At 39.8% G+C, this 20923-nt stretch overlaps 1 protein-coding gene across 1 annotated transcript; it reads left to right on the top strand.

The window, feature by feature from the left end:
• Window positions 1-3542: 3542 nt before the first annotated feature.
• LOC131478634 (fibrous sheath-interacting protein 2-like) lies at window positions 3543-20787 on the top strand. The gene is made up of 11 exons (XM_058659140.1): window positions 3543-3723; window positions 4078-4203; window positions 6125-6264; window positions 7832-7973; window positions 8298-8408; window positions 8819-8936; window positions 15049-15123; window positions 17462-17562; window positions 18926-18991; window positions 19110-19164; window positions 20588-20787. Exons 1-11 carry the CDS (start codon window positions 3619-3621, stop codon window positions 20785-20787), a joined length of 1239 nt encoding a protein of 412 aa, XP_058515123.1. The 5' UTR covers window positions 3543-3618.
• Window positions 20788-20923: the final 136 nt, after the last annotated feature.

The raw sequence follows: 20923 nt of genomic DNA, 5'->3' as shown, positions 1-20923 counted from the left end.
GGTTCTCATGTTTTTCTTACCGCACTTAGTATCAACATCTCATGTCAGTACAGGTATTGAAATGAATGAGCCATATCCAAGTTACCCTATTTTTTTTCACCTAAACTCCTATCCCTCCCAACCATACCAACCTGCAGGAATCAACATTCAGGACCTAGACTAAGTTATAACTTAATTTTAGCTTCCACACAGGAGAAGAAATTAGTATTCTTTTTTGTATGGCTCATTTAATTTGATGTGCTCTAATTTCAATGATTTTACTGAAGATGATAGAATTTCAGTATTTTTTTGTGGTAGAGCACTATTCTGTTGTGTTTACATACCACAGTTTTTTGGTGTTAAGTTTTGACAGTTGTAAATTATACAAAACTACCAATGGGATTCTCAAAAAAACTACAAAAGGGATTTATTAGTTGTTGTTAAGATTGGCAAAAAAATTTCATTACAAGAGCAAATCCATTGGTGCTGCAGTTATTTGTATTCTTTTAATGTTACCTTTAAATCAGTTCAAATGTTTAGATGGTGCATTTGCTTAGAGAAGGCCCAGGCCACAGATACTTTGGTTACTACTACAGAGAACCCAAGATGCTATCTTGAGTTGAGTCATTAGAACTGAATTTACAGAAGACAATCTAAGGAAAAGTTTAGGGAAAGAAATGACAGGAAGTACAAATAGCAAAATGACTTGAAAACCAGCAGAGAGAAAAACAAGCATGTTACTTTAACCACCATTGCTGCTCCTGCTCCTATCCTGGTTCCCTGATTGGGGAATTGAATTTTTCCAGGAATACAGTTCTATGTGTAAAATACTGGAAATAAGGAGAGAATGTACCATGACTTCCATAAGGAAATGATGAGAATTTTAACAGCACAAAGATTCTGAAAGTAAGCAGAGAGAGAACAAAGCAGGTTGAGTGGAGCCCATTGCTGCTATCTACTACTCCTAGGTCTGCAACATTATCGTGTCCAGAAAACAGAAGCAGAAAGGGCCCTGACCTCTACTCCACTGTGGCAGGCAAGCAACCATACGATGAGAGAATTCCACAGTTCTGAACTACTTTAAGTCTAGTCTAAGGACAGACCTGACATTTACATTACTTAAAATTATTATTTGAGAGGGTTTTACCAGCTACTAACTTCAAGAAGCCGAGGAAAACCTCCCTAGATCCCCCAGAATGTGTAAGTCTTGTTCTTGAGATGTGCTCTGAACTTCTTTTTTTTTGGGGGGGGGGGTAATTGACATTGTATTGAGTGACTGATATGTTTGAAAATGCAGGTTCATGAACTTCTGCAGGTGCAAGACTCAGAGGAGACCGATCTTTTCCCTGCATTGTGCCCTTGTTTGTTTCTGGAAGCTTCTGGTAGCAGCATGGCTGCTTGTCTCATAGGCAGATGGAATTTATCAGCTTCATTGCAGCAGTTGGTGCTTTGGAAATAGAGGCAGGCAAGGTAAGTTTTTTCTTTTTTTTGTGAGAAAAGTAGACACACAACCACACTTTCCTCACTCTCTTGCTACCCTCAATCCCTTCCTCTTCCTTCCTCAATTTTCTCTAAGGCAGAATTTTAATTCATTCTATATTTATAGGCTTAAGTAGATGCAAATCATTGCTTTGAACAAATAAGCAATAGGAAGATCTCAGTTCTAAAGAAGTATAAACATAGGCTAATAATGATGATCACATTCCAAAATTACCATTTCATTCTTTTTTTTAAAGATTTATTCATTTTATTACAGCCAGATATACACAGAGGAGGAGAGACACAGAGGAAGATCTTCCGTCCGATGATTCACTCCCCAAGTGAGCCGCAATGGGCTGGTGTGCGCCGATCTGAAGCCGGGAACCTGGAACCTCTTCCGGGTCTCCCACGCGGGTGCAGGGTCCCAAGGCATTGGGCCATCCGCGACTGCTTTCCCAGGCCACAAGCAGGGAGGGGACAGTCACTCTGCCAATGAAGGCTGAGGAGGTGGGGCTATAACCAGGGTTCCAGAGGAGGGAACTGTCACCCAAGTCTATGAAGTGTATGGATGACAATCAAGGCTGAGAGGGCAGGACCAAGGCAGAGTTTAGGAAGAGAAGTCTGACACCCTAACCTCAGAAGAATGAAGATGGAAGTAAGCCAAAGTACACATGACCACAGCCAGAGCTACAGAGGATACACCTACCACCTTCTGAGAAGTGTAATTATGTCAATCAAACCTGAGAGGGAGGGCTCTGAGCCAGGGCTACAGTTGACAGGACTGTCACTGAAGTCTGAGAAGTCTGAGTCTGCTACTCAAGAGAAGAGGGTGAGGCCCATCCATAGGTGGTAATTTATGCTGAGAGGGTGGTTAATGCCTCTCCCGCTCCGGATAGTATGCCATCATTGTGGACACAAGCTAGGGCAGGCAACCCCACTTATGAACATGATGATCATTTTGGACGTTAAAGTTGCCTGTCACAGTTGCCATGGAAAAACTCATTTACGAAAAACGCTAGAGTCTCCCACCCCACATGTGCACCACATTCACTGACAAACATGCATTAGAGCAGCATGTCCCATGGGAGAATGCGGTGTTCATTGAGTGACACAAACTAGAGCAGCCCATCCCACTGGAGAGAATGACGTTATTAGGCAACACAGACAGAGAGAATGACGTTATTAGGTAACCTCCCCCTGTCCCTGTCCCCGTCCCCGCAGTGTGAATGTGAAATTCATTGCTCAGCACACCCTAGAGCAGCCTTTCCCATCAGAGAATGTGGCCGACACATGCTTGAACAGCCCACCCCACTCCAAGAGTGTGACGCTTATTGGGTGTCACAGGTTATAACAGCCTGCCCCTGCATGACGTTCATTGACCTGTACACGCTAGAACAGCCCCTCCCACTCAAGAGAGTGACGCTAATTAGCCGACACACACTAGAATAGCCCTCTCAGCAGAGAGCTTAACACTCAATGGGAGACACACGCTACAATACCCCCTCCACTCGAGTGACGCTCATTGACTGGCACACGCTTGAACACACTTCCCTACTTGAGAGCCTGATGCTCATTTACCAACACATGCTTAAAAACCCACCCCAGTTGAGAGTGTGACACTGATTGTGCGAGACATGTTAGAATAGCCTGCCCCACTCAAGAGTGTGAGGTTCATTCGGCAACAAATGCTAGAGTAGCCCCCAACCCAACAGCATAACGTTCATTGGGCGAGACACGCTAGAGCAGCCCATCCCATGCGAGAGTGTGCGCCCCCTGGGTATACACGCTTGAACAGCCCGCGCCACCAGTGAGCATGACTCACACTGTAGGACACACGCTAGAACAGCTTGGCCCACCTGAGAGCCTGACGTTCATTGGGCAACGCCTGTTAGAGTAGCGCACCCGTGAGCGTGAACCTCATTGGGCGACACGCTTTCGGGTAGCCCGCCCACGTGCGGGGACGCTACTGGGCCACCGTTTGAAAACCTCAGTACTACCTCACAGAACTCTGCATTGTGAGGGGGCGTGGCCAACTGACTCCTCCAGGCCTCCTGGCTGCTCAGTCCTGACTGGGTCTCCCAGCGTGCGGAGGCGTCCTGAAAGCCTCCAGCCACCTCAGCCTCCAGCCTGTTAGTGGCCGAATGGGGGCTGACGACGACCATGGATCCGTACCGTAGCGACTGCAGCAAGGCTGCTCAGGCTGCGGAGGCGACTGCCGGCAGCCTGGACAAAGACAAGGAGCAGCATAGCAGCCGACAGTGTCCAGTGAGTAAGCCCTCCGTTACTGGTCCTCAGGGCGGAGATTTGAGGCTGGGTGGGACAATGACATGAAGGGAGGGCAAGGGGCGGATCCATGGCAGCTGAAATGCTGCAGGTTGAGCTTGGGTGAGACTAATGTTGAGCGCTAGGATCAGAGTGTGGCTGATGGTCCCAGGGAAACTGGGGGGTGGAGGGGGAGGGCGTGGGGAGGGGTTCTGGGTTGTCAGTTGTCTGGTGCTTTAACTCTGAGCCTGAGATAGTTTGGTTTACTGGGAGGTATGAACCCATTGAAGTATGAATAGCTTGATCTAAAGTAATCATTTCTAGAAGAAAGACAAGCTTTTCCATTATATCTGACAGCCCGTACCGAAAACCCTCCTCCCAGAGGAGGTCAGAGCATCCAACTTCTTGGATCTGCCTGGGGTCAAGCTGCCTAACATTCGTGGAAGTCAGAATGTATTCTATACTACAGAAATACGTGAAAAGGTAAACTAGATATTAATGATGCTGACATGATTTTCCTTTCCCTTTTCAGCTTAGTGTTAAGCTTGAAACCCTTGCAATGATTTTTCACTTTGTGTGAACTTAAGATTTATGCACCAATTGGAATTAAAGCAATTGAAAAGCTTAAGTTTATCTTCAAGGCAGAGCCACAGGTTTGAGGGCCCACACAGAGCCACAGGTCTGGGGGGGCACACCCTGCTTTGTCTACCTGTGTGTGGCATAGTGTTGCATCCTGAAGTGTCTTTCGTTACCCCTGGGTTCTGAACTTGGCATGCACTGTCCTCATTTTCCCAACTGGTAGCATTCATCTCAGTGTTCACAAATGGTACCACAGAGGTTGAGTCTAAGGCACATGGAGCAGAGTTCCAAATCTGAGATTCCACAGGTCATTTCCAGGCTAAAGACAGGCCTGCGAAAGGGGAGGGGAGGAACAGAAAAGCCTTCGGGTTACACACTATGTGCATTCTCGCTTTGGATTCTGTATGCATGTTTTATTTTCAATGAATATCCTAATCACTTGAATAAACTGATGTTGGAAGGGGTAAGCTCATTTATTCCAGATTTATAATACTTTGTAATCTTTGTCTGCAGTTTTATAAGTCATCTTATGATTTTAACCTGACCCCTATTGCTGACTTAGGGAGACTAGCTATAAAAGTCTACATGACCCACATTTAAAAACATACTATAAGCAAAAAGGTGCCCTGAGGAGATTAAGGAAAGCTGACTGCATCACCAGCAATAAAGTGCATTGGAATCTACTTCCTATTAACTAGCAAAAACCTAGAAACCTGATGGACACTGGCTTCTACAATTCACTAAGAACATTTGTCAATTTTCAGTTGAGCAACAGAGGATATCTTAAGAAAACCCAACAAATGACCCAGTATTGGAGTCAGGGACATCAGGAGCCTGTTTTTTGTTTTTTGTTTTTTTAATATGTAAATAAAATTACTCATTCCCTACTTGACCTTTTCCCTTTAACAATAGCAGAATACATAAAACAGACACATTTATTTATGTATTTACTTTCTTCCAAGTGCATTGCAGTGCCTTACCCCTGATTGAAAGTAACAATGCCACTGATTTTGTGTCAAGGATTATCTTGCATAACCTTTAGGACAACTAAGACAAAATGATAAAGCTAGCAAAATACGTTGTGATAAAGTAAGTTCTTTGTGGTGTTAAATATTATGTTGGTGTTACCATAGCACATTGATTGGGATTGGTAAGTTTTTTGGTTATGATGTGAACTACATTAATGGAATAATAGTATTTAGCTAGAAATTTCCTGGTGATACAGCAAAGCTGTAGAGAAATTGCCTTTAAACTTGTCACCAAAACGCATTATCATTAGACTTGATCCCAGAATTGCAATTAAAATGATTTACATTACTTTCTTCTCTGGAAAGCTATATGATTGTTATATCTTTGTATTTATATTTTGTGGGAGGGATTTTTGTAGGTCATATATTCCTCTGAGGAAATTAACAAATACAGGGATTATCTGAAAAGTATAAAATTAGGCTGTGAAAGAAAATCTATCATAGAACAGGGAAGTTAAATGGTTGAGTTTGTTTCATTTGGAACCTGTAAGAAAATTTTTTATATAAAATTTGGTCTTATGTGGAAAATTTTCTTACAGTGTTCTTACTTAAAGGTGTTACAATAACAAATAAGATCTCTATAAGAGATCTATAGAAGATAAAATAGAGATATTTATCTTCATTCACAGAGAAGATTTTCATTTCCCTGGAATAGAGCCACACTAGACTTAAATGGAACTGACAGAATTAACCATTTGCAATGCACAGAACATTTACTGAACAAGAAACATACGAAGACATCTCAAAGGACAGGTTTATTTCTGGCAAATATAAAAAGTTTACCTTTTTTCTTTCAGAGAATGATTGAAAAAGAGGTGCATAAGTTTTATGATAACAAGAGTGCTCATACGAGCTGTGAGGCTGCTCTGTACCAAGAATGGCTACTGCAAGAAGATACACAAACCACCCCAAGACAGGAGCGGCTAAAAAAATACAGGTGCAATAAAAGTTAATGCATATTTAATGGACGTAGTGTGAGTGCCTAAAAGTTGTTTAAAATGCTAGAAAGAACCAAATACAGGACAAAAATAAGAATAGACACTATTGGGCCCAGCGGCGTGGCCTAGCACCTAAAGTCCTCGCCTTGAAAGCCCCGGGATCCCATATGGGCGCCGGTTCTAATCCCGGCAGCTCCACTTCCCATCCAGCTCCCTGCCTGTGGCCTGGGAAAGCAGTTGAGGATGGCCCAATGCATTAGGACCCTGCACCCGCGTGGGAGACCCGGAAGAGGTTCCAGGTTCCCGGCTTCGGATCGGCGCGCATCAGCCCGTTGCGGCTCACTTGGGGAGTGAATCATCGGACGGAAGATCTTCCTCTCTGTCTCTCCTCCTCTGTGTATATCTGGCTGTAATAAAATGAATACATCTTTAAAAAAAAAAGAATAGACACTATTTAACCACTGTGAGATTAGGAATCTGGGAGCAAAGGTTAGGGAAGCAAATCTTCGACTTGAGAAATTGGAACAACTGGGAGTCCAAGAAGTAAACCAAACTGACATTTAAAGAAGAAAGTTGAAAGTCTGCAGTCTTTTCTATAGACAAAAAGTTGTTCAGGAACTTGTGACTCACAGGAGGACCAGGGTCCACTTATGTTCTGTTTTTAAGATTTATTTATTTTTATTGGAAAGTTATATACTGAGGAGGAGGGACAGAGAGGAAGATCTTTTGTCCAGTGATTCACTCCTCAAGCATTTGCAACAGCCGGAATTGAGCTGATCTGAAGCCAGGAGTTCCTTCAAGGTCTCCCACATGGGTGCACGGTCCCAAGTCTTTGGGCTGTCCTTGACTGCTTTCCCAGGCCACAGGCAGGGAGCTGAATGGGAAGCAGGTCTGCCAGGACATGAGCTGGTGCCCATATGGGATCCTGGTGCATGCAAAGTGAGGAATTTAGCTACTAGGCTATCACGCAGGGCCCAGAGCCCACTTATTTTCAAAGGGAATTCCAATCTCCTTATTCTTTGAAGTTGGTCCTTTGATTTATTTTGGCCACATTTGGGAATTCCATATCTCCATACTAGTAAGTTAGAAATAATTTCTGTATAAAATGCTTTTTTCTGAATCTCCGTGTTCCACCTTTTGCCATTATCCCAGCTACAATGCCATACAATTTTGCAATGGAAATTAGTAAAGCAAGTACAGCATGGGTGAGCTGATCGATTACACTAGCTGAAAGGTCCTTAAATAACATTAAATTCCCTGTAGTTCAACAAATACTACTACTACTACTACTACTACTAATAATAATAAAAACCACCAAGCAGGTGGTTTGGAAACATTAAAGTAAGTAATGCCATCTTTTTTTTTTTTTTTTAAAGATTTATTTTATTTTTATTACAAAGTCAGATATACTGAGAGGAGGAGAGATAGAGAGGAAGTGGAGCTGCCGGGATTAGAACCAGCAGCCATATGGGATCAAGGCAAGGACTTTAGCCACTAGGCCACACTGCCAAGCCCAAGTAATGCCATCTTAAGAGAAATGTGCAATTTGCCTTCACTTGCATTTAGGTATGGAGATCTGCTTCATGGGGAATTCTACAAATCCCAGCACGTGACAGAAAAGCGAAATGCAGTCCGTATGAAAGAACAGGAAAGACAACATCGGAACTACATACGAAGAAAACTTGACCTCTGTAAACAAATTGAAGATGTAAGAATTGCCAAATGCTAAATATTAAATGGGAAATTGTGTGAGAATATTTGTAAGCATTTTAGCATACTTACCTGGAGCTGTCTTTATGCTTGAAGTAAGCTTCTAAGAGCATATTTTTTTGTCCATTTTCTACATATACCAACAGACTATCAATAAGAAAGTGAGATGTGCCCATTCTAAAGCCAATGCAAGATTTTCATTTTGGTTCAACCAATTTCCAGTAGACTATTCATTTGATCTAATTTACTGTTAGCTCATTTGTACAAAAAAAATCAATATGAGCAAGAATCCATGCTGACTACTGTGTGCTGTTCTCTTTAGAAATGGAAAGAAAAAGAAATGTTACTTCTGACAAAGATTGGAGAAGAAATAAGACGAGAAGAAAAAATTGAAGAACAGCGTCGGAAAACCAGAGAAGAAATTGATCAGAAGGTGGAATGAGTTTTTAATCAATGGTGTAGGCTATTTATTGGAAAGGCTTTTGCTATTTTAAAAGGAGAATTTTTGAAACTGGCCTGCACTCATGAAGATGGCTACTGATGGAGAGATCCAGTCTAGCCTAACCCTGTATTACAAGGGCTGGTTAGAAATGGGGCCAGTCTCCAGAAAATGGGCAATGCTTTAAATTGATCTATGTAGTTATCAAAAATATTCATCTTCATGCTAGGATGTAAGAGTATGCGTACCTCTCATACCTTTCTAGCTTTGTGTTCATTGTGACTTTTAGAATTCTCAAAATAGGAAGATAGGCTCACTTCTTACGCATCATCATATCATGTATACCTGTTTTGCATTTCCACTGGCAAGTTGATAATATATTAAATATGTTTTCAATGTTTTAGAAAAGAGCATTTTTGGAGAAAAAAATTGCCCGCCATTTAGAACACATGAAAAGACATGCCATTAAGAGGGCAGGACAAGAAAATACCTTTTCAAGCAAAGGACAAGATGAAGCAGAAGGTGAGAAACAATAAAATACAAAGAAGATGGGGCACATTTATACATTAAATATTGATACCTTTAAAAAACCCCTCTTCTGCTTATACGTTGAGGACAAAGGCCCTTACGAAGGTGAGTCCTAGGACTTCATGCTACTTACTAGGCACTACGTAAGATATTTTGTATTTACAGCTCCAGCTTAAAGATTATACACACACACACATATATACTCATCTGTGTATATACAGTGTACATAGAACAGATTAGCTGTTTAGAAACAAGCATGCCTGTATTGTAGATTTGAAAGGAAGTTAGAAGAGACAGCATACAAACATAAGAAAGATGGGCAGTAAAGGAGGCAGCAGAGATAGACATATAAGATTAACAGGAAAGAAGTTTGAAGGAGGAGTCAGTAAGAAAATAAAATCGTAAAATAATTGAAGAGAAAAAGACATTTAATGAAAGGAGCCAGTGAAAATGAAAAAAAAAAAAACTGAAAAGGGAGACAGGTAAATGTATTTTAAAATTTTTAAATGAAGAACTAGTAAGAAAAAATTACACAGTGTATCTAGAGAGAAAAAGCTAGTGAAAGTAAAAAAGGTTTTCTATGGAATATAAAAGCAAAGATGTTAAAATATATAAAGCAAGAAAATATGTAATATAAATATATATTAAATTTTAAGATTTTAAACCTTAAAATATATGTAAAGATTTTAAAATATATAAAGCAAGAAAACCATAAGAACAAAAGTGTTGAAAAGGAGAAGGCAGAAAGAAAAGATGATGCAAAAATCATAAAATATAAAGAGAAGGGAAATAGAATAAAAGAGACAAAAGAATTAAAGGAAATTAAATGGAAGAAGGTAGTTGGAAGACACCTTCTGGATGAAGGAGCTGGGAAAGGGCAAGGTACAGACAGAAAAATATGACAGAAAAGTAGTTTCACAAGGGGAAAAGTCAACCAGGCAAAGAAGAGACAGTGAAAGAAAGGAAGTGAAAACATACAGGAAAAAAATAGGGGAGCAAAGAGTGAGGGAAAGGAAAAGAGGCATGCAAACAAGCAGAAAAGAGGAGAGTAAAAGAAAAGTATGGAGACATATTGAGATAGGGAAGGGGAAGGAGCAGAGGAGAGGGCAGGAATTGAAGGGAGGAAAGTAAGGGGGAAGGTAAGGGGATCACCGACTAGGAAAACATAAAAAGAGTCAAGAAATTGTGTGAAAAGGAGCAGCACTAAGTAACAGTTGTGGAGAGGGGATTATGGATAGAGACTAAAAGGTGGGCCTGGCGTGGTGACCTAGCACCTAAAGTCCTCGCCTTGAACGCGCCCTGGGATCCCATATGGGCGCCGGTTCTAATCCCGGCAGCTCCACTTCCCATCCAGCTCCCTGCTTGTGGCCTGGGAAAGCAGTTGAGGACAGCCCAATGCATTGGGACCCTGCACTCGTGTGGGAGACCAGGAAGAGTCTCTGGGCTCCTGACTTTGGATCGGTTCAACGGTTGTTTGTGGTCACTTGGGAAGTGAACCAGTGTATAAAAGATCTTCCTTTCTGTCTCTCCTCCTCTCTGTATGTCTGATTTCCAATAAAAATAAATAAATCTTTACAAAAAAGAAATGGAGCAAGGAAAGAGAAAAGAGAAAGAAGGAAGCTATTTATAAGTATAAGGAGAAAATCTCTAGAACAAGAAAAATAAAGGGAAGGTGAATATAAGAAGCTCAGGAAAAATTAAGTGTAATCATGAATAGCAGACATAAATAAAAGGAAGAGTCAGGTAACAAGGCAGAATGTAGAGAGATGCATCAAATGGACATTAAAAATACAAGCTTGGAAAAGTAGGAACAGAGTACATGCAAAAGGGAAGATAAATGTTTACAGAAGAGCCAACAACAAGTATATGTGCAAAGCAGGCAGGAAGGGGAAATAAAAAGGTTAAAAGTATAAGTTGGTAGGAAAAACAAAATTGAAAGCAGAGACGTTTGAAAAACAGGAATTGAAAAGAAGCTAAATTATTGTGATAGCAAGGAGAGGAAGATCTAAAAGGCAGTCACTTATAACAGGTGGGTGGATGACAGGCACGTTGGTAGTCAGGTTAGTAGATAGGTAAGTAGAACAGACTTACAGAGGAAGGGTACATGACAGGACTTTGACATGAGCAGTTTGGAAACCTACATCTCATATCACAGTGCCTGGTTCAAGAACTATGGAAGGGGGGAGTACGACTGAAAAAGAAGTCAGTTTAATAGAACAAAATAGAGGTATGGAAAGCTACTTGATGGTTGGTTGGAAGGATCAATAGAGATTAGGAGTTCAAGAAGGAGAAGCTCTAGTAATATGGGAGCAAAGAGTAAATATTAAATAATCAAGAGTGATCCAGTAGCAGAATAACATACCCAGCAAAGCTTTCCTTTGTCTTTTTTTTTTTTAAAGATTTGTTTATTTTATTACAAAGTCAGATATACACAGAGGAGGAGAGAAAGAGAGGAAGATCTTCCGTCCGATGACTCACTCCCCAAGTGAGCCGCAACGGCCGGTGCTGCGCCGATCCGAAGCCGGGAACCTGGAACCTCTTCCAGGTCTCCCACGCAGGTGCAGGGTCCCAAAGCTTTGGGCCGTCCTCGACTGCTTTCCCAGGCCACAAGCAGGGAGCTGGATGGGAAGTGGAGCTGCCGGGATTAGAACCGGCGCCCATATGGGATCCCAGGGCTTTCAAGGCGAGGACTTTAGGTGCTAGGTCACCACGCCGCTGGGCCCTTTCCTTTGTCTTTAAAAATGAAATAAAATTCTTTCACAGTAAAGAAAAGCTAAAAGAATTTCCCTCTTCCAAACCTGCCCTACAAATGATACTTAAAGATGTTCTCTTGACAGAGAAAAGGAATAGCACCCACCAAAACCAAAGGCCCAGTAAAATAACACAGATGACTAATTCAGTAAACAACCCATTGCTAAATGACAGCAACAAATTACCACCTATATACATTAGCCCTGAATATAGACGATTAAACTCATCAAGCAAATGTGATAGATTAGTAGACTGGATTAAAAACAAAAAACCCATCTATTTGATGCCTACAGGAGATACATCTCACCAACAAATATCAGCAGAACCTATATCTCATGGATTTTGATATTTTTGTTTTTAGTTTCATTTCTTCCAAACATGTTTTTCTTTTCTAATTAAATTCTTCAATGACTCATAGATCATACAGCAGCATGATTTTCTTCAAGAAGGTTCCTGATTTCCTTTTTCATTTCTTCAGCAATACATTAGTCATTCAGTAGCGTGTTATTTAACATCATGGCATTTTAAGTTTCTCTTTTTTCTTCCTGTTCTTGATTTTGTTTTGTGACTTTTCATTTAAGGGGACTTTTCATTTAGTAACGGTGAAATGGAAATTATCATATCCAGTGGCTTATTGTTTAACTTCATGGCATTGTAAATTTCTGTTTTTCTTCCTGTTGGTTTTGTTTTGTAACTTTTCATTTTGGGGAGTTATAATCAAAATACAAACAACAACAACAACAACAACAAAAAACTAGCAGAAGAAAGGAGTGGGAAAGGAAGAATAGTAGAAAGGAGAACATAATTAAAGATGGAGAGGGACGGTGAGAATGGCAGAGAATAGCCAGTAAAAGAACAAGTCTGTTGTATGATCAGGACAGATATAAAATTAGTAGAAAAACGTTTGTAAAATTAACTGCATAGATACCTAGGTAGGCAGATGATTCACTAATTGGCTATAAAAGCTGGGGCTAATAAAATGTACTAAAAACATAATAACAGAAGAGGAAGGAAAAATTTAAAAAGAAAATAGGGAAGAGGAACATAAGGAAAGACAGATGGAGGGAAAGGATGAAAAGAAGGGACAATATTATGATGCAAAACATCCCGTAAAAAAATACCAGTTCAGGTTCTGGTTGTTCCACACCCAGTCCATCTGCCTGCTATTGCATCTGACAAGCCGGGGAAGATGGTGTGAGTACTTGTGTCCCTGCCACCCATGTGTGAAACCACAAGGGAGTTCCTGGCTACTGGCTTCAGCCAGGCCTAGACCTGATTTGCAGCCATTTAAGTAGTCAACCTTAAGTCACTCTGTGTGTATCTCAAATAAATGGCTCTGTTTGAAAAGGAGAAATAGGGTGATAAATGAAAGAAGGATAGAGGGAGGATAGCAAGGTGGGAGATAAAGGAAAGGAGGATAGTGAGATGGAAAGAAGAAAGGAAGGAAAAGTGATACAGGAAAGAAACATGAAGGAGGGATGGAAGAAAAGCAGGTAGAGGATAGGGCAGAAGGAATATTTAAAGGAATGGAACTCTAGAAAACATGTTTCAAAAATGTACATGAGAAGACAGTGAAAAGGCAAAACTAGTGGAAAATTAAGTACAGTTGTGAATAGTGGATGTGAAATCGAAAAAGATAATGTCAGATAACAAATATAGTAAAGATAGACACATAGATAAAGAAGCAGAGCCAAAGACTAGACTAACCTTAGAGTCCAGGAAAAAGGGCAAAGGAAAAGTTACAGAATACAGAATGAATAGATGTGTGTATGTAAAAATGTATCTGTTTCTTTGAAAGAGAGAAGCAGAGACAGAGTGACGGAAGTCTTCCATCCACTAATTTACTTCCCTAGTGCTTACAACAGCCAGGGCTAGGCCAGGCCAGGCCAATGCCAGAAGTCAGGAAGTTCATCCAATCTCCCATAAGAACTCAGAGACTCAAAGTACCTGGGCCATCTTCTGCTACTTTCCCAGGCACAGTAGCAGGGAGCTGGATCCAAAGTGGAGCAGCTGACTTGAATTGGGGCCCATATGGGATTCTAGTACTGCAGGCTGAAGTTTAACTCATTATGCCACAGCACTGTCCTCAGAAAATACACCTAAAAAGGGATGAGAAAGAGTTTACAAAATACGGAAACATAGAAAGGCAAAAAAATAAGAGGGAGTGAGAGAAGACTGAAGAAGTTTAAAAGAGATTAGGAAATAAAAGAGCATGTGTAGGACAAGACAAAGAGAGAAGTTTATGGGGAGTTGCTGAAAAAATTAAGTTCAGCTATGGTTGGAGGAAGATAAAAGTTTGTTAAAAGTATAGTAAAATACACATTGGTGAGAGCTGAACAAGATATGAACAGACAGATATGAGCTAAGCAATATATGAATAGATAGATGTGTCTTTAAAAATGAAAAGCCTATAGGAAGGCAGTGGGAAAAATACAAAAAGTAGCAGTGATTGCTTCTTGACCTTTTGCCTAAGATCAAGTGCAGGAAGTAGGAGTGAAGGAAAGAAAAAAAGCTTTAGAAAGGAGGTAGAAAAGCATAAGAAGAGGGAAGGAAAGGGAAGGGACAGGAAGGAGAAAAATGAAGAGAAAGTTTAATAAATCAGGGGCTGGCATTATGGTGAAGCAAATAAGGCCACCACCTGCAACATCAGCATGCCATATGGGAAGCCAATAGAAAATAATGTGAGAAAAAAGAGAGACAATTGGGAGGGCAAAAAACAGTTTAAGAAAAAAAGCTGATGCCAACAGTAAAAGATAGGGAGAAAAAAGAAGGTGAGAGGGATGGCATGGGAGAAGAGAGGGAGAAATGAATGAAGAAAGATAGGGAGAGTGGTTAGTATGAACAAACAAAAGGATTGGTTTAGCTGAGGCCATTGTGGTCAATTGGGGTGAACCAGCAGATGGAAGATTTTTCTCTCTACTCTCCTTCTTTCTGTAAATGTGTCCTTGCAATAAAAACAAAATAAATCTTCAAAAAAAAAATCCTCATTAAAAAAAAAGGTAAGCAAGAAAAAGGTTTTCAAAAGGATTCAGCCAAGAGAGTAAAAGAGTGAACACAGGAAAGAAGGAAGACAGGCTAGCATGCCATAGAAGAGAAATAGCAATAAGGGATTGGAATGAAGAACAAAGGGAAAAAGGAAATTATAAAAGTGGGAAGGAATGACAAATGAAGAAAAAGGTATATATGTATATATACACATATATATATGTAAAGGTATATATGTATATATACACATATATATATATGTATATACTTTTAGATGTAATTCTCCTTATGGGTATGGTAAGATAAAAATATATCTGGGTTAATTTTATCATCTGTATTGCTAAAATGTTTTTGTTAATGTTCCTTTAAGCTTGCCCAAAGTTGAAGAAAATAACTGATGCTACCATTGGCCAGAAATCACGACAAGGACCCCAAGAACAAAAACGTAATTGAAATATTATGATTATGAATTAGTAATCTGTGGAAAGACTGGATTTGTTAATTGCTTCTGCTTATAATGCAGATAAATTCTCTATATCCTTCTGTCAAATAATGGCATTTTGAGAAATGCTTACCAAATAGTGCTACAGCGTCAATCACTGCCTGTAACCACCCTAATTGCTCACATGGCATCACTCCCATCGTACTTTCATAGCAGGGCAACTCACATTCTGCAGCCGGTAACTCTCCAAAATTGCTGCAGAGCCCTGACTCTTCCAGCCCGTACTCCTGATGTATGTGTACTTTTACATTCTCAAGAAGATCAAGAGACACTCTTTCAAGTCTGTGATTCAATAGCTGCTGCTGCTGCTGCTGCTGCCACTCCCGTCTTTCCACCTTCTAGAGATGTTTGTGCCTGCATCTCACTTGCTTCACCTGGGCAGCCATCCTTGGAGATTGCTGAATGCATGTGCTATTGATACTTCTGAAACCCCTGGCCCTAGAGACCTAGTGAGAACTAAGGCCCCTGCCACTGCTCTTTTGCAAATGCTGTCCTTCCTTTGGTTTTGGGCTTTTTACATTTGAGGTAACCCATGCCACTTCAATATTCAGGGGGAATATTTTATTCTGACATATTTTTTCTACAGCAGTAGAGCGTCACTCTTGTTCTTCTATTCTTTTTATGAAAGTCCACCTGATTAGTCATGATTGTTTTCATTTGGACATATCAGACTACCTCCTCAGGAGATGTTAAACCACGTGTAGGGTCAATGATATTTGCTGGATACAAATTTTTTTCTTCCCTCCACTTTTTGGCTTGCTCATTGGTATCTCTAACATATTCTAAATTATGCCTTTATGGGGCCCTCAAAAGGGCTCAAACATTGAGAAGAATCTCCTCAGTCTTTATGCTTCTTTGCCAAAGGCATGTTCAGATGTCTGAAGCTACAGGTGTGGCTTCTGTGTTCTTACTGCTTTAAAGTGTCAGTATCATGAGCATCACCTGGGAACTTATGAATGCACATTCGCAGGCATCACTCCAGAACTCTTGAGTCAGAATCTGCACTTAACGAGAGTCTCAGTTGCTTTTCATGCACATTGCAGTTTGGGAAGTGCTGGCTTCCAGAGCCTCATGGAGGCAGAATATAGTCAGGGTGCTTAAATGAAATGTTCTCTGCCCCAGTCTGTGTACACATTGCCTGCTAACATTTAGAGTTGAGTCTGCCGCCAAAGAATGACTCACATCTCTCTGCGCTTACTGGACTAGCCTTCTGGTCTTCTGAATTCATTATTACCTTCGATTCTAGCTGGTTACTCCATAACACTTGGAGCCCTTTCATAGGATTGCAGCTGCACTCACAAGCTCACTAGACTCTTACTCCTTTCACATCACTTGGAAACCAAGAGCACCTTAAGAAAGCAAAACCATGTTGTGCCTAATGGACGGTAGCCTTAGCGATCTCTTTCAGAGTCCCTCTTCTTTGCTCTTCCTGTTGATCACACTTACCAGAAGCAACCAAAGAGCAGATTGAGACAAGTGGAAAGCCACATCTGACTTCTTTGTTCTTCAGCATCTCTCTGTTACCAATGTTCCATCTTTACACTATGTGAACTGCCAAACAGGTGATCTTTTTAAAAGTATTTTTCCTTAAGTCATATTACCCTTCTTCCCTGACTTCACATACCTCTAAGTGGTGGATCATTTACGATCTGGTGGTAGCACTATGCCACAGGATAACTGTCTGAGCTCAGTACTCTGGGCTGTTGCTACATGAATTCTTGAGACGGTTTTCACATGGCATACTGCCTTATTGTGTCATTCTGTTTGGATAACAGGTGCTATTGCCTTGAAGCTTTATCACTGACATTTTTCCTGTTACAAACTAATCCCCCCTCCCTTGCCTCCAGCCTCAGACAACAAATGCTTTTAGGAAAGTAAGGGTATTTAAGTTAAAAAAATGAAAAAAAAAAGTAAAAAACTGATGTGATAAACTTGTTGCAGAATGGCTGTTTCACCTCTGTCAAGCTCTAAAAGCAAGCCAGACCCTGCCCCCAAAGAGTGTAAAGTAATTGCATTTAAATAAAATTCTTGAGAATGGAAACCAGTTTATGCTGACTGCAAAATCAGTAGTTGCCTGTTGTCCAGGATAGAGAAGGGACACAAGCAAACTTTAGGGATGATGGAAATGTTCTGTATCTTGATTGTGGTTATGGGTTCATGGATTCATACGTATATCAAAATTGAACAAATTATAAAATATGTCTTAAATGTAGGCATTTTGTTGTACTTCATATTTCAATATAGGTTTTTAAATTATGATTTCTTTTTCATTTGCTTTTAGGAACAATTCACTATCATGATTGTACTAACAAAGTTTCTGCTAAAAAACCAACAATTTCATTTTCTGAGAAGGAAGTACAAAGTAGCGCAACACAAGAAAAGGTAGAAAGTTGTATGTTTCAGATTTTTTGCATTGTTAATTTATCTAGTTTTATTTTAAGGGATAGCCCCTTTGCTAGTTTAGTCCTTGCTGAGTAGAGTTCTTGGGATCCTATTTACACACCTTAATTCTCTCCATGGCTAGAGAGGTCAGTTTCATGCTGAATGTACTGTGCAGTTCAGTTGATAGTTATTTGGAACCCACTGTGAACCAAATCCAGTGCTATGCTACAAGGAAGGGGAAAGGAGAAATGTGAGTGATGTAGAATACAAAGAGTAACACAAATAGAAGTCCTTAGACTAGACTGAGAGTGTTGAGTTGCACAAAATGCTGTGTGAGCACAGATTTAAAGACTAGGTCCACCTAGAAAGCTTTTAAAGATTTTATTAAAGGATGGATTAGTTGAGTCTTGAAATGTGAATTGGAATTTCTGGATGACTAGACATATTGAGCACGTATTTCACATAAAGTAAAAGCATAAAGGTGTGAGCCAGCATAGTTAGGGAAGTGCAGAAAAAGTAACAAAGGTAGGCTGAAGCTTACAACCTTGTATATTTCGCTGGTCTGACTTTATCCTCTCCATGTTAAAGAACTTTTAAAGATTTCCTTTTTTTTTTTTTTGCTAGAGATGTGAAATCTAAAAAATAGTTTGTTTGCAGTATATGAGATAGATGATGAAGAAATCAGCTTAGAGGTAATAGAGTTGCAAATCTATTAGAATGCCCAGAAAAAAATAAGGGCCCAAACTGTGGTGTGGCAATGAGGGTAAACAAAGACCACAGAATCAGATACTTCAGAGACAGACTGTGTTGGAACTTGATGACTCTTTCTACATATACATACACATATGCTTACACACATATATACATATGCACATACATATGTGTATCTGTGCATACAGACATATACATATACAAACACATATATCTAATATATATCATAAGATATATGATATTAGATATCATATATTATATATGGCTCAGAAAGGTTGGTGATGATTCACTTTTTCTGTATAGCTTTTCATAAGTGAAATGTCTTTTTCTTTGTGCCCCAACAATATTCAGCCTTAACTCCATCCCCAAATTTGTCATTTGTCATTCAGTGTCATATTTGTCTTCTCTACTCAGTGATAAAATTCTTGAGGTTGGAAATGATATTTCAGCTCTAAGTAGTATGTTCAATGAGTGTTTGATAGCATTGCCTTGGCCTTATTAATAATAGATTGAGCAACTCTGAGCTTTTTAGAATGGAGCACTGGTTGGGTAGCTATGCCTTTAGTCAAAATATGTAATAGAGAAAGAGGAGTGAGTTTGAAAAATTGGGGAGAACATGGGTACAAATAAGCTTCATTTTGGAATACTTTAGGTACCACCTGTAAAGGAGATCCAGAAAGAGGCCAATTTACCTTCGAAATCAGTGCTCAAGAAACAGGTAGGGAATTGGGGAGGGGGAGGGAAGAGGGTACTGAACAAACTGGATTGTTCTAGACTAGGTAAAATTTCCTTTTAGGAGCTTATTTACTAATGAATGTTTTTCCCTTGACTATTAGAACACACAGAAAAATAAAGAAATGACAAGCAAATCACATCCTGTAAATGTCAAAGGTAAGAAAATGAATCATACTCAATAATTGCTCTATTTTTAGTTGAACAATTAGTTTTGATATGGTTTTCAGATTATGAATTATTTTACCCATTATAAAGCTGATTATTATGCTTAGGAAAATAAAAATTACTCATTATTAGAAATGCTATTGCCCTACATTTTTTAGTAATTTTTGGTTAAATAGGCCCTTTGGAATTTGCAAATCTGTGGAAAAGTTAGAGTCCCTGCTCTGACTTACTGTTCAGAAAAGCAGAGTAAGTTGCAGACAGTGATTTAGGAGACCCAGTGCAGAGGATTTGTCCCTTCCCCTGCTATCCTTTCTCTCAGGATATAAAATTATACCTTATTTCCTATCACCCTAGGAAAGCTGCATTTAGCTTAGTTTAGCTTAGTTTCTACCACAGTTTCTCATGCATATTGTGTATGCACATATACACCAAGGAGAGTGAGGCATTTCTACCTGGATGGTCAATTAAGCTATACAAATCTAATAGCACAAAACCATTCATCATCTTTCAGTTACCCTACAAAATTCTGCTCTTTGTCCAAATTTTATTCTGAAGCAATGTCTGACTCAATCTTTGTTCAGGTACCAAATTCTATCAAATCTATTTTGTATTTTACTTTTTAGGATTTATGTATTTATTTGAAAGAGTTATAGAGAAGGGGGAAGAGGAAAAGAGCACACTGCCATTTGCTGCTGATTCAGTCCCTCAGTTGACTGCAATGGCCAAGGATGGACCAGGCAGAAGCCAGAATCCAGGAGCTTATTTCAGGTCTCCCACATGAACAGCAGGGACCCAAACACTGGGGTCATCTTCTGCTGCTTTTCCCAGACCATTAGCAGAATGCTGAATCAGAAGTGAGCAGCAGGGACATGAACTCGCACACAAGTGGGATGCTGATATTGTAGGCAGCAGTTTTACCTGCTATACCACAGTACCAGCCTCCCCAGTTTTTTATTGAACTCTTGCTACATGACTTCCTATTCATGCCACCCTGTCCTAAACTGTTGTGATAATTTGCCTACAACTTTTCCTTTTCTTATTCTGTGTTTTGCTGTGAATGTAGTAATCTTCATAAAGTACAACTTTAGATATGTAATTAATCTACTTGAATATCCCCAGTGGCTTCTTATTAAATAAAATGCATAATAGTTAATTCTGGTAGGGAGGGAAGATTGAGCTAGCAAAGAAAATTAGGGTCACAAGATAGGGAGTTGAGGTTTGTATCTGAGGGTAGTGGTGAGCCACTGGATAATCATAGGCAGGGGAATTAAAATGTCAAGTCATCTTACCATTAATGTCTTAACTTGTATAAATAAATACATCCTTGACTACCAAAATTCCAGACATTATAGTAGCCCAACAAAGAGAACTATATCATTTTCTCATATTTAATGGTGTCTCCTTTTTCCTCCAGAATTGAAAAGAGCTTCGAGTCACACAGCTGATTGTACAAAAGTGGCAAATGTCTCAAGACAATCTAAACAACATATTCAAAAAGGAGAGGCAAGTAATACTTCTGTTGTACCAGATACAGGCGACAAAAATGAAATAGAAACTATGATCAATATTGGTACAAACCAATTCTATCCATTGTTCCCAGAAGTGAACTTTTAACCATTAATGTTTTATTTAAAAAAAAAAAGAAATTCAAGCTCCAGTTGTAGTCTAAGGCTAATTCATTCTAGTTATGTTAATGTTGCCATGCTATCAACATGTAAAATACCAGGAACTGTTTCTATGCCAGTAAAAA

The sequence above is a fragment of the Ochotona princeps genome, chromosome X (genome assembly GCF_030435755.1).
Source record: "Ochotona princeps isolate mOchPri1 chromosome X, mOchPri1.hap1, whole genome shotgun sequence".
Lineage (NCBI taxonomy): Eukaryota > Metazoa > Chordata > Mammalia > Lagomorpha > Ochotonidae > Ochotona > Ochotona princeps.
The sequence above is the reverse complement of the archived record's forward strand: the minus strand, read 5'-3'. Positions and strand labels throughout refer to the sequence as shown.

Excerpts from the sequence above, each read along its gene's own strand:
- LOC131478634 (XM_058659140.1), top strand. The coding sequence starts at position 3,619 with ATGGATCCGTACCGTAGCGACTGCAGCAAGGCTGCTCAGGCTGCGGAG. Across the intron at positions 7,974-8,297 it reads TCTGTAAACAAATTGAAGAT|AAATGGAAAGAAAAAGAAAT; the intron begins GTAAGAATTGCC and ends TGTTCTCTTTAG. Across the intron at positions 18,992-19,109 it reads AATCAGTGCTCAAGAAACAG|AACACACAGAAAAATAAAGA; the intron begins GTAGGGAATTGG and ends CTTGACTATTAG.